General features: G+C 39.0%; 1 protein-coding gene across 2 annotated transcripts in view; it reads left to right on the top strand.

The window, feature by feature from the left end:
* Positions 1 to 22,011, top strand: part of NFATC3 (nuclear factor of activated T cells 3) — a 138,987-nt gene that overhangs the window by 89,734 nt on the left and 27,242 nt on the right. For both annotated transcript variants that reach the window (XM_041770053.1, XM_041770054.1), the window contains exons 7-9: positions 2,206 to 2,261; positions 3,440 to 3,566; positions 15,775 to 16,779. In XM_041770053.1, the coding sequence (XP_041625987.1) occupies positions 2,206 to 2,261; positions 3,440 to 3,566; positions 15,775 to 16,779 (1,188 nt within the window). The remainder of the gene's footprint in view (positions 1 to 2,205; positions 2,262 to 3,439; positions 3,567 to 15,774; positions 16,780 to 22,011) is intronic.

Genomic DNA, 22,011 nt, shown 5'->3' with positions numbered 1-22,011 from the left:
TTATCTAGGCATTGGGAATATAATGGTGAATACAGTCTTCAAGTTGCTTACTTTGATGGTCTACATTCTAGTGGAGAAGCAGACAATAAACATATAAACAAATCAGTGAACAAAATAATTCCATATAAAAGTACTATGAAGTAAGAGTAACATGATAGTAACTGAATATTGAACTATTTATATCAGCTGGTCGAGGAACGTCCTCAGCAGTCATATTATAAGCAAAACAAAAAATATAGGGAAGACTTAGTATCTCAAAGCTATCCCTTTCTATTATAAAAATTCATTTGCGCCTGAATATAATAAATATGTATGTATGTATGGCAGTTTGATTATAGAATTCATTTAACCCAGAGCTTTATTTTTGAGACCTTTGATTTAAATGGAATCATGTTAAATGGTAGCAGTTATTGTTTCAGATGAGACTGCAACTGCGAATATTTAAAGCCCATTCTGAAAGCACCATCAGTAATCCCAGTTTAGGCCCCTTAACATGGCATTTAGATCACAGTCTATTGCCTTTCTTTCCAGCCTCATTTCTTACTGCTCCCTGCCCACCAACACAGCTGCTTATGGTTCCCTGTATCGTGTAATTTCTTTTCATCTTGGTTTTGCTCGTGCTGTCTCTTCTGCCTAGACCACCCTTCCCCCGCCACATCACTTAAATTCTCCCTTATTTTTAAGCCTCAGTTCAAGAACCCAGGAAAGCTTCTTGTCTCATACCCTCACACTAAGACTAGGGTAAGGACTCTTGACTTCTGTTCTCTTGGCACCTCCAGAGTTCACCTTTTTTAGTTATTGTAACCGCCACATTTTATTATAATGAACTGTTTATATTTGCCTTCATCCACAGACTGAAGGTAAGAGTATCCTATCTTCATTATCTCAGTAACCCAAAGTGCCTGGCACGTCAGGAATCAGCAAATGATTCTTGAACTGAGCTGTATTTCTGTGTAGGCATAGCATTTGAGTGTAGTATCTCTTTTGCGCGAGGGTAACCATTATCTAGTTATTTATTGGACTGGAAAATGATAGTCACAAGTCAGAAGATGTTTGATTGAGTCTTTTTTGATATCTTCACAGACCAGATGAAGTCATGCTAGCTGTGAAGATGCATGTATGGGTTAGTCAATGGGTGAATACCTGTGACTTACAAAAAGAATGCCTTAGAATACTCAGATCAGATTGGAATGAGAGCTTTAGCAGTTGGGGTTCTCCCCAGATGAACAGTTCACTTAGGGTGAAGAGACAGATCATGTGCTGGCCAGATCTTTGACACAAATCTGGAAAGCCTAGCAAACATATTCAAAGACATCAGTGTCTAAAAAGATCTTAGCAAGCCAGGCAATCCAAGTCTACTAGGGAGAAATTAACCTAATAAGGGTTGGGGGGAAAACACATAAGTGCAGCGTAGGAGTTTGAACTTGGCAGTAGGAAATGTAATGGATTTAGGGAAATTTGCTGACTATACACTGAGTGTAGGTCAGTATGGTGCACTCACCATTCAGATGCAGCATCTTGACATAAGATGGCAGGAGCCTTCATCACTGTCTACCATCTCTTCATTTCCCACCTGAGTTGTTCAATTCTGGGCTTGGTACATTTGGAGAGACATGGTCACACTGGAGGATTGTTCAAAGAGTGGGCCGGAAGGCTAAAATACTGTGTAGGAGTTAGATGCAGAACTGAGGATACTAGCCAATAGAAGAGGAGACACATGTAAGCATAGCTGTTTTTAAACATCTGGACTACTGTCCTGGAGAGAACCACTCAAGATGTTTTGGATTGGGGGGCTGCAAGGAGTAGTTCTTAAACCAGTGATGGGATACTATAAGGAGGCAGATTTTATCTATCATGAAGAGCTTTCCAGCAGCAATCACTGTCCAAAGATAAAATGGGTTACTTGGTGAGGAAATGAGTTTCCTTTTACCTAAGGTAGACAAATGGAAGTTGACTACCACTTGGTGAAGGTGCTCTCAGAAGGTTTTCAGACATCACTTAATAGAATAAACTGTGGGGTCTACTAACTCAGGCAGCCCAAGATATTTCTCCCCATTTTTTCTCATGGGTACTTATTTACATAATGGAGGTCAGTGAGAAAAAGATTCCCTTTGCCAATAAGCTTGTGATACTAAATACATTAGATTTTGTTTATATATTTTCTGACTTAAATTATTTTTAACTGTAAATTGTTTCTTTCAATAGATGGACGACCTCAGTGGGAAGTAGAAGGGAAAATAATCAGGGAAAAATGTCAAGGGGTAAGAAATTTACCTATTTTTTTAGAAATATTTAAGACGCTTAATGAGAAAATTGGATAATGCTACCTGTTGTTATAGATGAAGAGTCTTTTATCTATTGAGTGAAAGAAAAGTAAATTCAAACTTTAAGAAGTTTGCACATGAGATAGGTGCTTTCCTGGCACTAAATTTAAAGTTTAGGATAGATAAGCAATTGGTGTCTTTCCCTTTTATTAGAAGGTTCTTACTGATGTTATTATTTACATATTTCTCTGAATTCAGTGATGAAATAAGATAAATTCAATAAAGAACATTTAATGGGCAAAAATAAGGGGGAGAACAATCCCTCATGAGTTTGTGTATTTAGCATGATATTTGCATCTTTTCAGCATTAAGCCTTCCAGGATTCAACACTAAATGGTGCGGTCCCTTCATCCTGGTTGGAATGGAGATAGAATCTTCTGTGGGGTAGAGAATAACACTTTGCACAGTGCTCTCTCAAATATCTGGAGACATTAGATTAAGAATTGCAGGGACGCCTAGGTGGCTCAGTGGTTGAGCACCTGCCTTTCCCATATCGGGCTCCCTGCATGGAGCCTGCTTCTCCCTCTGCCTCTGTCTCTGCCTCTCTCTGTGTCTCTCATGAATAAATAAAATCTTTTTAAAAAATTATTAAGGATTAGAATTGGTTTAGGACTAACAATTTTTCATTCTGCTTGTGTAAAATTATTTCTTATGTGGGAACAGATTATATATAATGCCAGTTTAGAACACTTTGAATATGAAATTTAAGATAAGGAGTCTAAACTATAATACAACTCAGGAAATAGGAAAACTGATAGAAAACCAGAGTAGACTTCCACTTAAGATCAATAGTAACATGTAATATTCAGTAGTACAGAGTATCTCACCACAAAGTATATATATGACTGTTTTTATTTCTGCTACAACTAGAAACCCAATTGGATGACAAAAAGGCAATTTCTCCTTACTGGTTTACTTTAAAGACTTTATCTCTGTTGAGATTAGAATTTTATAGAGTAAATCTCCAGATGACTTACATGACCAATTGATGTGCATAATGATCTATGATGGTAGATTTTGAATAGTTAAGACTCATGAGTTGTGCTGAGTTTAGCAGGTGCGTGTTTCATTTGTAGTTCTGAGTGTAACACAGTCTTGCTTTCTATGCTCCTTAGGCTCACATTGTCCTTGAAGTTCCTCCATATCATAACCCAGCAGTTACAGCTGCAGTGCAGGTGCACTTTTATCTTTGCAATGGCAAAAGGAAGAAAAGCCAGTCTCAACGTTTTACTTACACACCAGGTATGGAAAGTTGTGATGATTTACTATAGAGGTTGTTTTCATAATGAATAGAAACATAATGAATTCATTGAAACCTGTATGGGAATATTTAGGGTGGAGTGCTTATAACCAGTAAAAATCCCAACATATGCCCAATCTCTCAAGTTTGTGTTGACTTTAAATATTAGATGTGATATTAGTTGTTATTTTGTAGTTATTTATTACAAGGAAATTAAAAGATTGAATGTAGATTTTAAGTCTATTTTTCAGTAGCTGCCAGAAATCACCAGTAATACAGTTAAGAGCAGGTGTTTGTGAATATATGTGAACTCTGTTTATGTCCTTAGCACTGCAAGAAGGCAATGTGTTCATCTCAGCCATTTCCAACCATATGAAAAATCTCCCATGAGGTTTTCATTTGGCAAGTAGTGACTGTAGCATACTAAGGGCTGTGGGGGATATAAAATTGTGACTAGAGCTTCTGGTTTTATGGATGTACCCTAACAAAGGAGGCTTCCAGGGCATCCCCGGTGGCGCAGCGGTTTAGTGCCGCCTACAGCCCAGGGCATGATCCTGGAGACCCTGGATCGAGTCCCACATCAGGCTCTCTGCATGGAGCCTGCTTCTCCCTCTGTCTGTGTCTCTGCCTCTCTCTCTCTCTCTGCATCTCTATGAATAAATAAATAAAATCTTTAAAAAAAAAAAAAAAAAGGAGGCTTCCATACTGCTTTCTGCAGTAGTTCAGATGCTGTAAATTTCCAGGTCTTGGCTGTGACACATAAATATTATATGCAGTAATCATGCTGATGTTTACATACTTGGAGAACAAATCTTTATAGAGGCCTTCTCTGTATTAAGCACTGTATTAATCACCAGAGCATAAGATAATAAAAATATTCACAGTGAACTTTATTCTCCAAAACTTAATTCTTGCAAAAAGTTTTATTTTTAATTTTTTTAGGATTTTTTTAATAGATTTTATTTATTTATTTTACAGAGAGAGAAAGCACAAGCAGGAGGAGAAGAGGGAGAAGCAGGCTCCCCACTGAGCAGGGAGACCAATGTAGGGCTTGATCCCAGAGCTCAGGATCATGATCTGAGCTGAAGGCACAAACTGAGCCACCAAGGTGCCTCAAAACTTTTACTTTTTTTTTTTTTTTTAAAGATTTATTTATTTATTTCGGAGAGAGAGAGAGAGAGACACTCTCAAGCAGACTCCCCATTGAGCTCAGAGCTTGATGCAGAGCTTGATCCCACAACCCTGAGATCATGACTTGACCCAAAATCAGGAGTCGAATGCCCAACCGACTAAGGTACCCAGGCACCCCTTCTTACAAAAACTTTTAAATGGTTTATAATAAATGAAAAAAATAAACACTTAAATTTGAGAAGGTACTGGTTATTAATGGTCATTCATTTGTCATTCATATTCTTTGAAGCCTGACTGGATTTCACTTTTTGCCTCTAAAGGCCATTTATATTCCCGAATCTGAAAATTAATATTATTTTTATGTTAATACATTACTTGGTAATAAAATATTTCAGACCATTTTCAAATAGAAAGATTTTGGTTAGCCATTTCAATATTAATTCAGTTAAGTATTTGAGGATGCCTACCAAGTGGGCAAAACCTATCTCAGTTCTTTCGTCATGGAAGTTTATCTAGTGGAATAAACAGAAGCTAATGAAATCATTAAATAAATTAATTACTAACAAATTTGTAATTAGGAACAAGGTGAGAACAACAGAGGAACCCTTGTGTAGGCTAATTGGTTGAGAAAAGGCTTTTATGTGAAAGTATATTATTTCTTTTTTTTTTTTTTAAGATTTATTTATTTATTTATGATAGAGAGAGAGAGAGAGAGAGAGGCAGAGACACAGGCAGAGGGAGAAGCAGGCTCCATGCCGGGAGCCCGATGTGGGACTTGATCCCGGGACTCCAGGATCGCGCCCTGGGCCAGAGGCAGGCGCTAAACCGCTGAGCCACCCAGGGATCCCCTTTTTTTTTATATTCTTTCTTTTTTTTTTTTTTTTAAACTTTGTGTGAAAATAATACTGGAGTTGATAACTTGAAAATAATAGTTTATGGACATATATATGTATCCATAGTGCCTATATATGTGTGTGTACGTACATACATACATACGGTACAATTGTAAGCCCTTTCTGTATATATTCTTTTAATCCTCATAATAGACCTATAAGGTAGGTTATTATCTTGTTTTATAGATGAAGAAACGGAGTAGCTAAGTAATATGCCCAGGGTCTCACAGCATTTCAATCTGAGAGCCAAACATCATGCATAGGCAATCTGGTTCCAGAGTCTAGGCTCCTAACTGTTATGCTAGACTACATCTTAGGTTTGTTCATTTATTTAGCAAACATGTAGAACATTTAGTGTGTTCTAGGTGGTATTCTCATCAATTTATACATAATAACTAATTTATCTTCTCATAGTGCTATAAGATAGATAATATTGCCATCCCTATTTTGCAAACAAGTGAATCAATGTCACACAGCTAATAAGTGACAGAAATAAGAGAACTTATTTCTGGCAGTCTGGCTATAGAGTCTATATTGTTAATAACTGTCTTAGAGAAAGTGAGGGAGAACATTCCAGATAAAGGCAGCAGCATATGCAAAGGTCTTGTGGTTGTTTGGATAATGGATTATTAAAAGAATCTTGTCAACTAAGTGTCCAACTCTTGATTTTGGGTCAGGTCATGATCTCAGGGTCATAGGATCAAGCCCTTCATTGGGCTCTGTACTCATGGTGGAATCTGCTTATCCCTCTTGCTCTGCTCCTCCTCTGACTCTCTCACTGTCTCTCAAATAAATAAAATCTTGGGGGGAAAAAAGAAAAAGAAGGGCACATTGATGGCTCAGTCAGTTAAGTGTCTGACTCTTGGATTTTGGCTCAAGTCATGATCTCAGGATTTTGAGATCAAGCCTTGTGTTGGGGTCTGTGCTGGGCATGGACTCTGCTTAAGATCCTCTCTCTCCCCTTCTCCCCCTTGCTCCTCTCTATCTTCTCTTAAAAAAAAAAAAGAGGGGATCCCTGGGTGGCTCAGCAGTTTGACGCCTGTCCTCAGCCCAGGGCGTGATTCTGGAGACCCAGGATCGAGTCCCGCATTGGGCTCCCTGCATGGAGCCTGCTTCTTCCTCTGCCTGTGTCTCTGCCTCTCTCTCTCTCTATGTGTGTGTCCCTCATGAATAAATAAATAAAATCTTTAAAAAAAAAAAAAAAAGAGTTGTAAGAAATGAGCTTTAACAGAGAAGTGGCGTGATCAAATTTGTATTTTTCTTAAGAAAAATAAGAAAATTTTTATTTGAGAGAGAAAGAGCACAAGTGAGGTGGAGGATCAGAGGGAAAGGGAAGCAGACTCCTTACTGAGCAGGGAGCCTGATGTGGGGCTGGATCCCAAGATCCTAGGATCATGACCTTGCTGAAGGTAAGTGCTTCATCGACTGAACCATCCAGGCACCCATCACATTTGTATCTCAAAAACCATTTTCAGGGGCTCCTAGGTGACTCAATCAAGCATGTGGCTCTTGATTTGGGGTCGTGAGTTCTGTCCCCACATTGGGCATGGAGCCTGCTTTTAAAAAAAATAATTTTCCCTACAATATATGAATGTATCAAATTAACATATTATACACATTAAATTTTAGAGTTATATGTCAAATATATTCAATTAAAAGAAAGTTTAAAAACCATTTCTCCCCTATTTCTTCTGTCTTACAAGGTTTCAATGACCAGTTCAGTCTTTTCTCAAATTACTATCTGTGGAGAGTAAGATTTATATGGCAGAGACTCAAGAAGGTTAAAAAGGTGATTCACAACATTAATGATAATAAAATTGAATGGGCTTTAGTTGGGAGAAGGAACTGGAGTGAAGGTATGGATGAACAACACGATGGATGTATATTAGGCAGGTTTGTACATTTAGTAGTGGAGAGTTTAGGGAGTTTTCCATATGATAGGATCAACTTTTTTCTTTAAAGAATAGCATGCAGGGACACCTGGGTGGCTCAACGGTTGAGCTACTGCTTTGGCTCGGGGCATGATCCTGGGATACGGGTTCGAGTCCCACATATGGCTCCCTGCAGGGAGCCTACTTCTCCCTCTGCCTCTGCCTCTATGTCTGTCTCTGTGTTTCTCATGAATAAATAAGTCTTAAAAAGATAGAGAATAGCATGCAGTCTTCTGTCTGAGCAGAGGGGAAGTGTGGGTGCTTTGGCAGTTTGAATAATGTGGACAAGTTTGAAATAGTTGAAAGGCGAGAATAGGGATGCCTGCAGTTGAATGTCTGCCTTCGGCCCAGGGCGTGGTCCCGGAGTTCCCGGATTGAGTCCCACATCAGGTTCCTGGCATGGAGCCTGCTTCTCCTTCTACCTGTGTCTCTGCCTCTCTCTGTGTGTGTCTCTCATGATTAATAAATAAAATCTTTAAAAAAGAAAGAAAGAAGGGGAGAGTAAGTTACCACGGAAACATAATAGGATTCTGAGCATGACCAAAGGGCACCTTTGATGTTGATACTCATGAATTTATCAATATTAATTTGCTGTATAACTTTCTTAAGCAGCATTAAGATTCTTTAGGGTAGATAATAGGATAGTAGGGTTCCTTTAGGGTGATACTTACTAAAAACATACAGTCTAAGAACATTATCAAATGCTATGAAGATGTGAGAGTGTAGAATCTAACCTTAAGAAGAAGAGAGAGGGCTTCTGCGATAGTTTAAAAATAAAAAAGCAATAGAAGAGGATCAGCAGATGAGAGGTTTTCATTGTTACCATCATAGCGGTAGTAATTGAACAGGCAAACAGAAAGGAGAGAATATAATGCCTTTACATTATCAGCTCATGAGTTGGGCAGACAATATAAAGGCAGAACCCCAGAGGGCATTATATAGGAGAATGGAAATCAGTGAGGCCCCAGAGTGCAGAAAAAATACTGCATTCAACTACCGTCATCACTGGCCTTATGATTGACAATACAAATCAGGTGGGATACACAGAATAATAGATTCAAGAAGTATTTGGGGGCACCTGGATGGCTCAGTCAGGCATCTGCCTTAGGCTCAGATCATGATCCTGGGATCCTGGGTTCCCCATGTTGGGCTCCTTGCTCATTGGGTATCCTGCTTCTTACTCTTCTTCTGCCCCCTGCTCACTATCTCTAATAAATAAATGAAATCTAAAAAAAAATAAAAATAAAAAAAAAATAAATGAAATCTTAAAAAAAAAAAAAGAAGTCTTTGGGTAGTCCTTATTTTGGTTGATTACTATCTTTTTTTCTGTAGTATTTGGCTTTTTTTGTTTTGTTCTAAATTTTAAATAAAATTTTTATAAAAGTGAATACGTTACTATGAATTTATTTTTTAAAAAAGATAAGTTGAGGGCAGCCTGAGTGGCTCAGCGGTTTAGCGCTGCCTTCAGCCCAGGGCACGTGATCCTGGAGACCCAGGATTGAGTCCCACATTGGGCTTCCTGTATGAAGCCTGCTTCTCCCTCTGCCTGTGTCTCTGCCCCTCTCTCTCTCTTTCTGTGTGTGTCAAATAACTAAATAAACAAACAAACAAACAAGTTGAGGGATGCCTGGGTGTCTGCCTTAGGCTCAGGGCATGGTCCCGTGGTCCCAGGATGGAGTTTCACATTGGGCTCCCTGCAGGGAGCCCGCTTCTCCCTCTGCCTGTGTCTCTGCCTCTCTCTGTGTCTCTCATGAATAAATATCTTTAAAAAAAAAAAGTTGAGGGGTGCCTCACTTGGTTAGGTGTCCAACTCTTGGTTTCAACTAAGGTCATGATCTCAAGGTTCTGGGATTAGGACCTGCATTGGTTCTGCGCTCAGTGCACAGTCTGCTTGTCCCTATCCTTCTGCACCTCCTCAGCTCATGTGCTTGCTCTCTCTCTCTCTCAAATAAATAAAGTCTTTGGAGGACAAAAAAAGAGAGGAAAAGAAACAACTTGAAAAAATATTTTCAAGTACCCTAATTGTCCTCTGCTCTGAAACTCTCATTCTATCCTTCTAGATCCTTTTGTGATCCATTTATAATGTAACATTTTAAAATAAAAATAAGACCACAATATATGTAGTATACTAGTTTTGTAACCTTAACATTATTTTTTACTCATGAGCAGATAGAGTTTTACAGAATTTAAGTAGCTTCTTGTATTCTAGTGTGTGATACTTATATTAGAGTTTTGTTTGATTAATTTGTATGAATTATTTATATTAAAGAGTTTCGCCTTTTATTTGTCGCAACAATTCTTTTTTAAATTTTAGTTATAGGGATCCCTGGGTGGCGCAGCGGTTTGGCGCCTGCCTTTGGCCCAGGGCGCGATCCTGGAGACCCGGGATCGAATCCCACATCAGGCTCCCGGTGCATGGAGCCTGCTTCTCCCTCTGCCTGTGTCTCTGCCTCTCTCTCTCTCTCTCTCTGTGACTATCATAAATAAAAAATTTAAAAAAAAAAAAAAATAAATAAATAAATAAATAAATAAATTTTAGTTATAAAAATCTTAGATATTCAGGGGCGTCTGGGTGGCTCAGTTAGGTTAAGTGTCTACTAAGTTGCTTGTTTTTTATTAAGGGTTTGATAATTTGTTACCTTTTTGACAACCCTCCAGCAATAGGAATCTGATCAATATCAATATCCAATCAAAGAATAATCAGTTGCAAATGGCTGTTTTGAGTTTTTTATTTAATTTTTATTATTGAAGTATAGTTGATATACAATGCTATGTTAGCTTCAGGTGTAATAACTTTTTTTAAATTAGAAATTATATTTAGCCTTCTTTGTCCCATAGTTAGTTTACTTTATAAATTGAAGAACATTCCCAGTATATGTGTATGATTCACAAATTACCTAATCAGGAGCCCTTCCCAGTGGTGTTGCCTGAATTTCTACTCAGCCTCTAGCTTCAAAACTTCTGATGTAGGGGCGCCTGGGTGGCTTGGTGGTTGAGTGTTTGCCGTTGGAAGCTCAGGCCATGATGCCAGAGTCCTGGGATGGAGTCCCACATCAGGCTCCACGGGAAAGCTGATGTCTCTGTCTCTGCCTATGTCTCTACCTCTCTCTGTGTATCTCTCATGAATAAATAAAATCTTTACTTAAAAAACAAAAACAAAAACAAAAACTTGTGATGTGGGAACCCTTTCTTCCATCCCAGTATACTTGAAGCTTATGAGGGAATATACCTTCCTTTGAAGCCTAGCAGTAGTTATTTGTACTGGAGGTACCATCTGAGCTCTGGTTTTGGAATAGTGGGGCTTTGGGGGACAACATTAGAATCAAACTTTCATGTATAATATATTATCTATGGGAAAGTATATTCTATGCTCTAAGTAGTTGACTGGACAGGCTTTTGGATTGTGGTTTTCCAGTCTCCCGTTGAGAGAGAGGGCTGCCTTACAGTCAGGAGATCAGGTCTCAGTTCTGCCACAGAATGTACCCACTTATTAATCTCTATACAAGGAGGATATAAGTCTAAAAAGGCAATGGTTTTCAAGTTATTTAAATTGTTTTAGGGATCCCTGGGTGGCGCAGTGGTTTGGCGCCTGCCTTTGGCCCGGGGCGCGATCCTGGAGACCCGGGATCGAATCCCACGTCAGGCTCCCGGTGCATGGAGCCTGCTTCTCCCTCTGCCTATGTCTCTGCTTCTCTCTCTCTCTCACTGTGTGCCTATCATAAATAAATAAAATTTTAAAAAAATTTAAAAATAAATAAATAAATAAATAAATAAATAAATAAATAAATAAATAAATAAATAAATAAATTGTTTTACTCTTCAGATAAAGTCTTAGGCAAAAAGCCAATATATAAAAAAGGTGAAATCTAGTTTGGGTATTCTGGTTATACTGGAAGAGGAATCCAGAGAGCTTCTATTCTATGGATGCTACTCTTCCATATCCATTACTTGAAGAAGAGAAGAGAGGTTTCTTACGATTTGAAAACCAGTAGACCAGTAGATTTTTCCCCCCTGGATCCCTTTATCCATAACATTCTAAACTTGGGAATGACCATATTTAACACAAAAGGTAGAGTTAATCTATTTCTAAATCTAAAATTAGGTAATCTAATATTCAACTCATTCTAGATATTATAAGGTCTCTTTAACTGTATCTCCCTCTAAGTAAAAACAAACAATCATAGACCAGCAAAGAGGGCTTCTTAGTTTTGGTCAGGTTGGATTCTTAATCCCTATAGACAAAAAAATGATAGTTGATTTGGCAAAGTGGAAATATACTCAATTTAGCAAAGCAGAACTCTCAATCTGAGTGCACATAAAAAACAGGGATTGGATCATGCAAAAAAGGTGGATATGCTGTAGTTCTCAGTCCCTCTGTCTCCTTTTTAGATAACCAGCCACTATGTAACCAGGGGCCTCACCTCCTCCATTCAGGACTAATTGAGAGATGAGAGGCTTTCTTAATATTCTCCCTCCTTTACATGAAAATGTCATTCTGGGTATGGCATTTACTGTGCCTTGGGACCAGAGTAGAAGCTAAAGTAGAAGAGGGAAATAGAATCCAGTAGTAGTACAGGTAGAAAGTTCTAATTGTGCCAGAGTCAAAAGAAAATTAAGTACATTAAGACATAAGAGAGGTCAGAGTTGTTGGGCACAGTGAACCATATTTGAAATACCTGGGCAATGGGTGACGGGCACTAAGGGCACTTGATGGGATGAGCACTGGGTATTATACTATATGTTGGTAAATTGAATCTAAATCTTAAAAAAGGAAAAAACAAACAAAGGAATACCTGGGCAAGAATGAGAAACTGGAGACAGGCCTGGTTTAGGAATGTTAGCATTGGGGCAGAAGCAATAAGACTGGTGATATGCTTTCTCTCTGTTTTAAGGGTTGTCTTGTTAATTAAGGGTGTACTCATGTGTCACTTGGCAGATTTAGAGACTAACACAGGTGAATAATGAGCTCATTCTGTTCTTGCTAGGACACTAGAGAAAAGTGTTGGGATCCCTGGGTGGCTCAGCGGTTTGGCTCCTGCCTTTGGCCCAGGGTGTGATCCTGGAGTCCCGGGATCCAGTCCCGCATCGGGCTCCTTGGATGGCGCCTGCTTCTCCCTCTGCCTGTGTCTCTGCCTCTCTCTGTATGTGTGCCTCTCATGAATAAATAAATAAGGAGTAAAATTTGATTTGGTCACATAAGTAGGTAGTTGTGTTTAAAAAAAAAAGTGTCAAGTTCAGATGCACTCCCACACAAGTGCTCTGTTAATTACCTACTCTATAATAAACATACTATTAAGGCTATTTTAATTTTTACATACTTTCATATCCTCCAGTTGAGACCATGCTTATGTGAAGAGACTTGTACTTGGCAAGGTTTCAGTAGATGATCTGATGAGGGGGTGCCTTGGTGTCTCAGGTTAAGTGGCTCAGGTCATGATCCTGGAGTCCTGGGATGGAGCTCCACTTCCAGCTCCCTACTTAACAGAGAGTCTGCTTGTCCCTCTGCCCTTCACCCTTGCTTGTGCTCTCTCTTTCTCTCTCAAATAATATCTTTAAAGAAAAATAGAAAATAAATAGTCAGATGAGGTTTCACTATGCTTTGGTTCTCATTGTTATTTTGACCTAGAATGAAGTACTTACGTTTTAGTGAAGATCTTGAAATTTTTAATGTTAGTTTAAGGTAGTGTAAACGTGGAAGGAACAAAGAGATACAATTTCAAGAAAATTATTTTTATTTTTAAGACTTGATTTTAGAGAAATCGAGCAAGAGCAGGGGGGAGGGAGAGGGACAAGCAGACCTGAGCATGGGGCTCGATCCCAGGACCCTGAGATCACAACCTGAACTGAAACCAAATTTTAGGATGGGTCTATTTCTGCAAAAAGAAAACATTGCTGGGGGCACCTGGGTGGCTCAGTGATTAAGCGTCTGCCTTTGGCTCAGGTCATGACCCTGGGGTCCAGGGAACGAGCTCCTCATCGAACTCCCTGTAGGGAACCTGCTTCTCTCTCTGCCTTTGTCTCTGCCTCTGTCTCTGTGCCTTTCAAGAAAAAATAAATAAAATCCTTAAAAAAAATGGAATCAAGAGTCAGGATGTTCAGCCCAGGAAAATTATTTTTAGAGGAACTTTAGCACTTTAATAGGAGGATAAAGTAGATAATTTTTAGAAAAGTGGACTGAAGTATTTCCCAAGAGAAATGAAATCTGTTGTTTGACACACAAAAAATTAACTGATGGTTTAGTTTTGATAAACATTAAAATAAGCAAAATGCATTCATTTCTACAAATTTGTTCTTTAGTATTATTTTTTGATTCTATTGTAAATGAAATCATTTTCTCAGTTTCCTTCTCAGATTGTTTATTGCTAGTTTATAGGAAGATAACTGATTTCTACATGCTGATTTTGTGTCCTACAGCTTTGTTGAATTAGTTTATTAGCTCAAACAGTTTGAGCCTTTTATTGATCCTTCATATTCCTCATGCAATTTGTATCTGTTGGTGATTGAAGATCAGATGAGGTATATGTGAAGATCATTGTAAACTAGAAGCTCTATGAAGATTAGATTAGATCTCTGGTATATGGTACAACATGAAAAATAGGTGACTGGTAGGTTACTGCTAGGGTACCACCAGAGGTCTCAAATTCAAGGTTTTTGGTCTTGTTTTTGTTTTTAAGATTTCATTTATTTATTTGAGAGAGAGAGCACGCAAGCAAGAGAGCACAAATGGGGAGCAGCAGAGAGAAAGGAAGAACTAGATTCCCACTGAGCAGGGAGTCCAATCTAGGACTGATCTCAGGACTCTGAGATCATGTCCTGATCCAAAGGCAGCCACTTGGGATGTCTGGGTGACTCAGCGATTAGACGTGTTTGCCTTCCAGCTCAGGGCATGATCCTGGAGTCTCAGGATTGAGTCCCACGTTGGGCTCCCTGCATGGAGCCTGCTTCTCCCTCTGCCTATGTCTCTGCCTCTCTCGTGTCTCTCATGAATAAATAAATAATCAAAAGGGATCCCTGGGTGGCGCAGCGGTTTGGCGCCTGCCTTTGGCTCAGGGCGCGATCCTGGAGACCCAGGATCGAATCCCACATCAGGCTCCCGGTGCATGGAGCCTGCTTCTCCCTCCGCCTGTGTCTCTGCCTCTCTCTCTCTCTCTGTGACTATCATAAATAAATAAAAAAAATAAATAAATAATCAAAAAAGGGCGGGGGGCAGCAACTTAACTGAGCCACCCAGGTGCTCCTTAAAATTCAAGGCTTTTACTAGGCCATAGAGTTTTGGAGGGTTTTATAAAATCATTTGTTTTTTAAAAAAATCATTTATTTTTGAATATATAGTATATATACCAGGTTGAAAACACTAAAAAATATATAAAAACTTTCATAGAATAGAAAGTAAATCCATGGGGAATCCCTGGGTGGCTCAGCCGTTTGGTGCCTGCCTTTAGCGCAAGGTGTGATCCTGGAGTCCCGGGATCGAGTCCCTCATCGGGCTCCCTTCATGAGCCTACTTCTCCCTCTACCTGTGTCTCTGCCTCTCTCTCTGTGTGTCTTTCATGAATGAGTGAATGAATGAATAAATAAATAAATAAATAAATAGTAAATCCGGGGCACCTGGGTGACTCAGTTAAGCAAATGAAATCTTAAAAAAAAAAAAAAAAAGGAAGTAAATCTGGCTCCTGCTGTTATTCCCTAGTCACCTAGTTTCCATTTCCAGCAGTTACCAGTTTCATGACATCTTTCTGGAGGTATCAATACCTATATAAGCAAAAACATGTGTACATGTATTATGCATTAGTGTATATACACACATGATACTTTTATTTATTTTAAGATTTTATTTATTCATGAGAGACACAGAGAGAGAGACAGGCAGAGACACAGGCAGAGGGAGAAGCAGGCTCCATGCAGGGAGCCCGACATGATACTTTATAAGAATTTTGATATGTATACATTGTTCTGCAACTCACTTTTTTTGTTATTTAGGAATGTTTTAGAGATCTTTCCACTTCACTTCATAAAGCTCTATGAAGTATTACTGTTTTTTTAACTTGAATACTTCTAGAGCAAGAACTCTACTCCCTGTTGTCTTTTGCTTATTGACTTCACATATTTTATAGTATTTGACTTCTCTGAAGGCATTTGAACTTTTAACCCCTGGCTTGGATGCATCCTTATAGTTATGTAGCCTAGAATGAAGGCCTTTCATAATCATTGTATATATTATGTAATAATATTTGTTTTAATCATTTTCTTTTTAGTTTTGATGAAGCAAGAACACAAAGAAGAGGTTGACTTGTCTTCAGTTCCAGCATTGTCTGTGCCTCATCCTGCCCAAACCCAGAGACCTTCCTCAGACACAGGACACCCACATGATAGTGTACTGTCAACACAGAGAAGCTTGGTTTGTCCCATCCAGCAAACATATGCATCCATGGTAACTTCATGTCATCTGCCACAGTTGCAGTGTAGGGATGAAAGTGCTGGTAAAGAACAGCAAATGATACCTTCTTCAATCATGCACCAGCCTTTTCAAGTCACACCAACACCTCCTGTGGGGTCTTCCTATCAGCCTATGCAAACTAATGTGTACAACGGACCAACTTGTCTTCCAGTTAATGCTGCCTCTAGTCAAGAATTTGATCCGGTTTTGTTTCCACAGGATGCAGCTCTTCCTACTTTAATAAATCTTGGCTGTCAACCGCCATCATCCATACCTTTTCATTCTTCAAATTCAGGCCCAACAGGACATCTTTTAGCTCACACACCTCACTCGGTGCAGACCCTGCCTCACCTGCAGTCATTGGGATACCATTGTTCGAACACAGGACAAAGATCTCTTTCTTCTCCAGGGACTGACCAGGTCACAGGCCAGCCTTCCCCTCAGTTACAACCCATTACATATGGTCCTTCACATTCAGGGTCTGCTACAACAGCTTCCCCAGCAGCCTCTCATCCCCTGGCTAGTTCACCACTTTCTGGGCCACCATCTCCTCAGCTACAGCCTATGCCTTACCAATCTCCTAGCTCAGGAACTGCCTCATCACCGTCTCTAACCACCAGAATGCATTCTGGACAGCACTCAACGCAAGCACAAAGTACAGGCCAGGGAGGTCTTTCTGCACCTTCATCCTTAATATGTCACAATTTGTGTGATCCAGCTTCATTTCCACCTGATGAGGCAACTGTGAACATTAAGCCTGAACCTGAAGAGCAGGAACCTAACTTTTCAACAATTGGTCTACAGGACATCACTTTAGATGATGGTAAGTTTATCTTTATGTTCTTGAAGCAATGAAGATTCGGAAACTTCCTTCTCTGATAGTCCTAAAAAGGTCACCATGGATTGCTTACTGGTATATGGCATGTGATTGGGCTTTTTTTTTTTTTTTTTTAATGGTTGTTGTTACTAGAAATATGTTAATATAGTTTCATGCAGACATGAAAATCTATGCTTTAAAGTCTGTTTTACCACTAATACCTGTTGCAAAGGATGAGACCTTGAATGATAACCTATTACCCATTTGTAATGGAACTAAGGACATGAAATTGATTGGGCATCTTTTCTTTCAGAATGTGTGATGAAGTCACAGTGCCTGGAGAATGGAATTCAATAAATATTGCTGAATGGCATCTGTTTGGAAGGCACAGAGTTTAGATGCTGGGAATACCAGGAATGTGTTTAGATAGAATTCCTGTCCTTAAAAAAAAAAAAAAAAAAAAAAGAATTCCTGTCCTTGAGGAGACTCACACAAGTAAAGAACTTGTTCCTCTGTGGCCCTGCCAGCTTGCTGAGTCAGATAGTGGTAATGGTACAAGACCAGACTGGTTGACTGTAGCTGGCACAGCTGTCGGCACCAAGATAAAAAGCTATTTATATAAATGTAGTAAGTTGGCAGATGGATTAAATTAGAGAACAAACTCTGGAATACTAGTTATTTCAGTAATTGAAAATTCCCCAAGAAAGTATTTTCAGGTAATAATTTTAGAGTTTGTTCTTGGCTTTATCTTTTATATGGTAGTGAAATTTTGTCTAAATAGAAATTCAGTGAAAACTACCTGTAAGTGTTCAATATGAAAGTTGTAAAGACTCTAAAAACATGGATATAGAATTTTAATTCTCTCTCTGATTCTGTTTTTTCTGTAGAGAATAGTGATTCTAAGTCAGCCATCTCTTTTATACATCTGGAGAAGCTGAATTTACTACTTAGTTGCAAAGCTGGTATTAAATCCCAAATACCAAGCATAAGGGGAAGGAAGGTAAATAAAATAAGGCATCCCCACTGCCCAGGGCTTCCACCAGATCAGTACATGACTGACTACACCGTATAGTAGGCCTGAGTCACTTACAGTCAAGGTCTAAAAGAAGCACATTAGGAGATCATCAGAGAGATGGGACAGATTCCATTAGAAAGATTCAGTAGTGGGGCAACTGGCTGGCTTAGTTGGTAGAGCTTAGGACTCCTGACCTCAGGGTCATGAGTTTGAGCTCCACAGTGGACCTAGAACTTACTTTAAAAAAAAAAAAAAAAGATTCCTCAAAACTTCCTTGAGGAGATGATATTTGAGCCAGGTCTTAGAGTATGAGTATGTGTTTTCAGTAAATGAATATCAGAGGGCAAATCAGGCAACATAAGTAGAAACAGAGCTGTGTCTGGGAAAGCACGATTCACCTTAATGGCTGGAGGGCAAATGGCATAGTAAAAGATGGCTCTCAAAGCCACGATGGGATGTGCCAAGTCATTTCTGTATAAACAGAAAGTACAGTTAGCCCTTGAACACCTTGGGAGTTAGGTACACCCACCCTCAGTCAAAAAATTGACTTAAAACTGTCAGTTCCCCAAAAACTTAACTATTAATAGTCTACTGTTGGTTAGAAGCCTTACTGATAACATTAACAATCAATTAACACATTTTATATGTTATATGTATTTTATACTATATACTTACAGTAAAGTAAGCTAGAGAAAAGAAAATGGTTATTAAGAAAATCATAAGGAAGGGACACCTGAGTGGCTCAGTCCATTAAGCATCTGCTTTCAGCTCAGGTCATGATCTCAGGGTCCTGGAATTGAACCCAGCGTTGGGCTCCCTGCTCAGTGGGGAATCTGCTTGTCCCTCTGTCTCTTCTTCTCCCACCCATCGTGTTCCTTCTCTCTCACAAATAAATAAAATTTAAAAAGATTTGAGAGAGAGTGTGTGTGTATGAGGTAGAGGGAGAGAATCTTTGTGTGGAGCCTGACAGAGGGCTCCATCCCACAGCCCATGAGATCATGACCTGAGCCAAAACAAAGAGTCAGGTGCTCAACCAACTGACCCACCCTGGTGCCCCAAAACCCATGTTATTCAGGAGTCAATTGTGTATGTGTAAATTGAAGCAACACCTACAATTTGCATAGTATTTTCCTATTATTTCTTTTAATCCTTATTAATCCTCTGTCTCTGAAGTAGTGATCATTTAGAGAATTGGACTTTCTGAAGGTCACACAACTGGTAAGGAGCGGAGTTGAAACTGGAATCAGATCTTTTTAGTCAATCTTTTTTCATGCAGTACTATATAGTTGCCTCCAGCAGCAGCAGGCCATGATGGTTAGAACTCTGTGCTAAAGGAGATCCCTTGAACTTTTTATTTTTTTCTTTAATTCATAGAGGAACATGTGTGCAGAACTTCACTGCATGAACACATGTTCACAACTGTATCTGATCTATCACAATTGTGTTGGGAGTACTTGAGAGCTCTGGTATTGTGTCTTGCTGTTCTCTTTTTGTATAGCTGGCATAAGTGTCACTGCCTACTTAATAACGGTGAACAACAGGTAAAGAGGAGATTTCTGTTTTACAAAACAAATTTAAAATAAGGCTTTTCCAAATATACATACTTTTAAAATGTTCCTTATTCATTCTTTTAGCAGTTTTAGACTATTCACTGTGCTTTTAAGGTTTATAATTAGAATTTTAATCCTGAGACAAAGAGCAAGACCTTGAGTGATAGATAACCTGCCACCCATTTGTGATGGAACTAAAGACACGAGATTTATTGAGCACACCTCAAAGTGTATTCCAGCTCACTTTCTTTCCAAATGAAGATTTTTTTCCTCCTAAAAAGGGACCAAAGGTAGTGGAACTGCTTTTTCCAATTTATCAGAGTTTGATATTTTGGGGGCAACAAATTGGAACTTCTGGAAAGGTTTTATGAAAATTTTATTTTACCCTTTGAATATGTGATAATATGTTGCCAAAACAAAGAATCTGGAAATATGAGGCCTATGAGGGCAGGTATAAAATTTTTTTCATATTTGTTCCATTCATTATAGAGGCCACACAGTCAAGAAAAGTTCCCAGATTGTAGCCCTACAGAAGATCTGTTGAGTCCTCTCATTGCCATTGGTTCTAGCAGTATTTAAAGGGGGAGGAACTAAAATGCACTCCTGGGCATCTTGGATTATTAGATGTATAATATTTGCCAGCTGACTCATTGATGTTATTTTGATATGCCTTTGAAGGTAAAATTCTAGGTACTTAATCCTACAATTTTGCAAAGTTTTAATACAAATTCACTAAAAAACAACAACATCTGAAACTTCATAGCACTTGAATGTTCCCTTTTGGTTAGCTTTAAAAGGAAGCCATAGGGGCACCTGGGTGGCTCAGTCCGTTAACCATCTGCCTCCGGCTCAGGTCATAATTTCAGGGTCCTAGGATCAAGCCCCATATCGGGCTCCCAGCTCAGTGGGGAGTCTGCTTCTCCCTCTTCCTCTGCCCCTCCCCACCCCTCATGCTCTTTCTCTCAGATAAATAAAATCTTTAAAAATAAAAATAAATGAAAGGAAGCCATAAAACACACCATAAATGATTAGAAGCACTTAGGTGAACTTTGCAGTTAGCCTAAGCTCAGGTTTTATATTAACTTTTCTATATTGTGTTAAATATTAAGTACAAAGTAATTTCCACTCTACAACTGGAGGACACAATTATTTTTTAATTTGTGTTATACTAGTTAAATATATTTACCATCGGGGATCCCTGGGTGGCTCAGTGGTTTAACACCTGCCTTTGGCCCAGGGCGTGATCCTGGAGTCCCGGGATCGAGTCCCACATCGGGCTCCCGGCATGGAGCCTGCTTCTCCCTCCTCCTGTGTCTCTGCCTCTCTTTCTCTCTATGTTTATCATAAATAAATAAATAAATCTTTAAAATATATATATTTACCATCTAGTTTTAAGAAATTTTGTTAATCATATTTCTGTTTTAGGGCACCTGGGTGGCTCAGTTAAGTGTCCAACTCTTGATTTCAGCTCAGGTCATAATCTCAGGCTCACGATATCAAGGCTGTGTCGTGCATCACGGTGGGTGTAGAGCCTGCTTAAGGTTCTCTCTCTCTCTCTCTCTCTCTCTCCTTTCCCCTTCTCCTCCTCCTGTAATTGTGTTTTCTCTCTCTCTCACCTCCCTCTAGAAAAAATAATAAAAAAAAATTTTTTTAATAAAAATATATTAAGATCACATTAAAGATTTTAAAAGATTAAAGATAAAATATTCTTTTTATTTTGCATTTTTAAATAGATGGAGTCAGTAATCATCCAATTATTACTTGACTCTTATTTTTAGAAATGTGGACATTAACACAGTTCAGTGACATTTAACAGAGAAGATATTAGTGTACCTCACCTCAGAAATTGAAGACTTGGGACACCTAGGTGGCTCAGTGGTTGAGCATCTGCCTTGGCTCAGGTTGTGATCCCAGGTTCCTGGGACTAAGTCCTACATCAGATTCCCCTCGGGAAGCCTGCTTCTCCCTCTGTCTGCATCTCTGCCTCTCTCTGTGTGTCTCTCATGAATAAATAAATAAAACCTTAAAAAAAAAAAAGTTGAAGACTTAACAGATGATAGAAATACCTCTAATACAACTCCCTCAGCACACCTCGGTGGCTCAGAGGTTGAGCATCTGCCTTCGGCTCAGGATGTGATCCCAGATTTCCAGGATTGAGTCCCACATCAGGCTCCCTGCGAGGAGCCTGCTTCTCCCTCTGCCTGGGTCTCTGCCTTCTCTCTGTGTGTCTCATGAATAAATAAAATCTTTAAAAAATAGTAATAATACAACTCTCATTTTATAGTTGAATAATCTGAGTTTTACAGAGTCTGTGGTGTTCGTCCAGGGTAACACACAGTTAATAGCATATAAAGACTAAAACTAAAAAAAAAAAAAAAAAAAAAAAAAAAAAAAAAAAAAAAAGACTAAAACTTGTCTCTTGGCTCCTAATTCAGTACTTCAGGTATTTTTCCTGTATCTGCAGTCATGTTTCTCATTGGTCTATGAAATGAGACTGCAGATGTAGAGCAATCAGAATATGTTGAAAAAAACTGCCATTTTCTCTGTAGAACCTCTTTTGTCAGAGGGGCCAGGACAATCTTAAGATTATAGATTCCCAGGGATGCCTTGGATGACTCAGTCAATTATGCCTGACTGTTGATTTCAGCTCAAGTCCTGATCTCAGAATCATGA

This window comes from Vulpes lagopus, chromosome 10 (assembly GCF_018345385.1).
Source record: "Vulpes lagopus strain Blue_001 chromosome 10, ASM1834538v1, whole genome shotgun sequence".
NCBI lineage: Eukaryota > Metazoa > Chordata > Mammalia > Carnivora > Canidae > Vulpes > Vulpes lagopus.
This window is presented reverse-complemented; position numbering and strand designations above follow the sequence as displayed.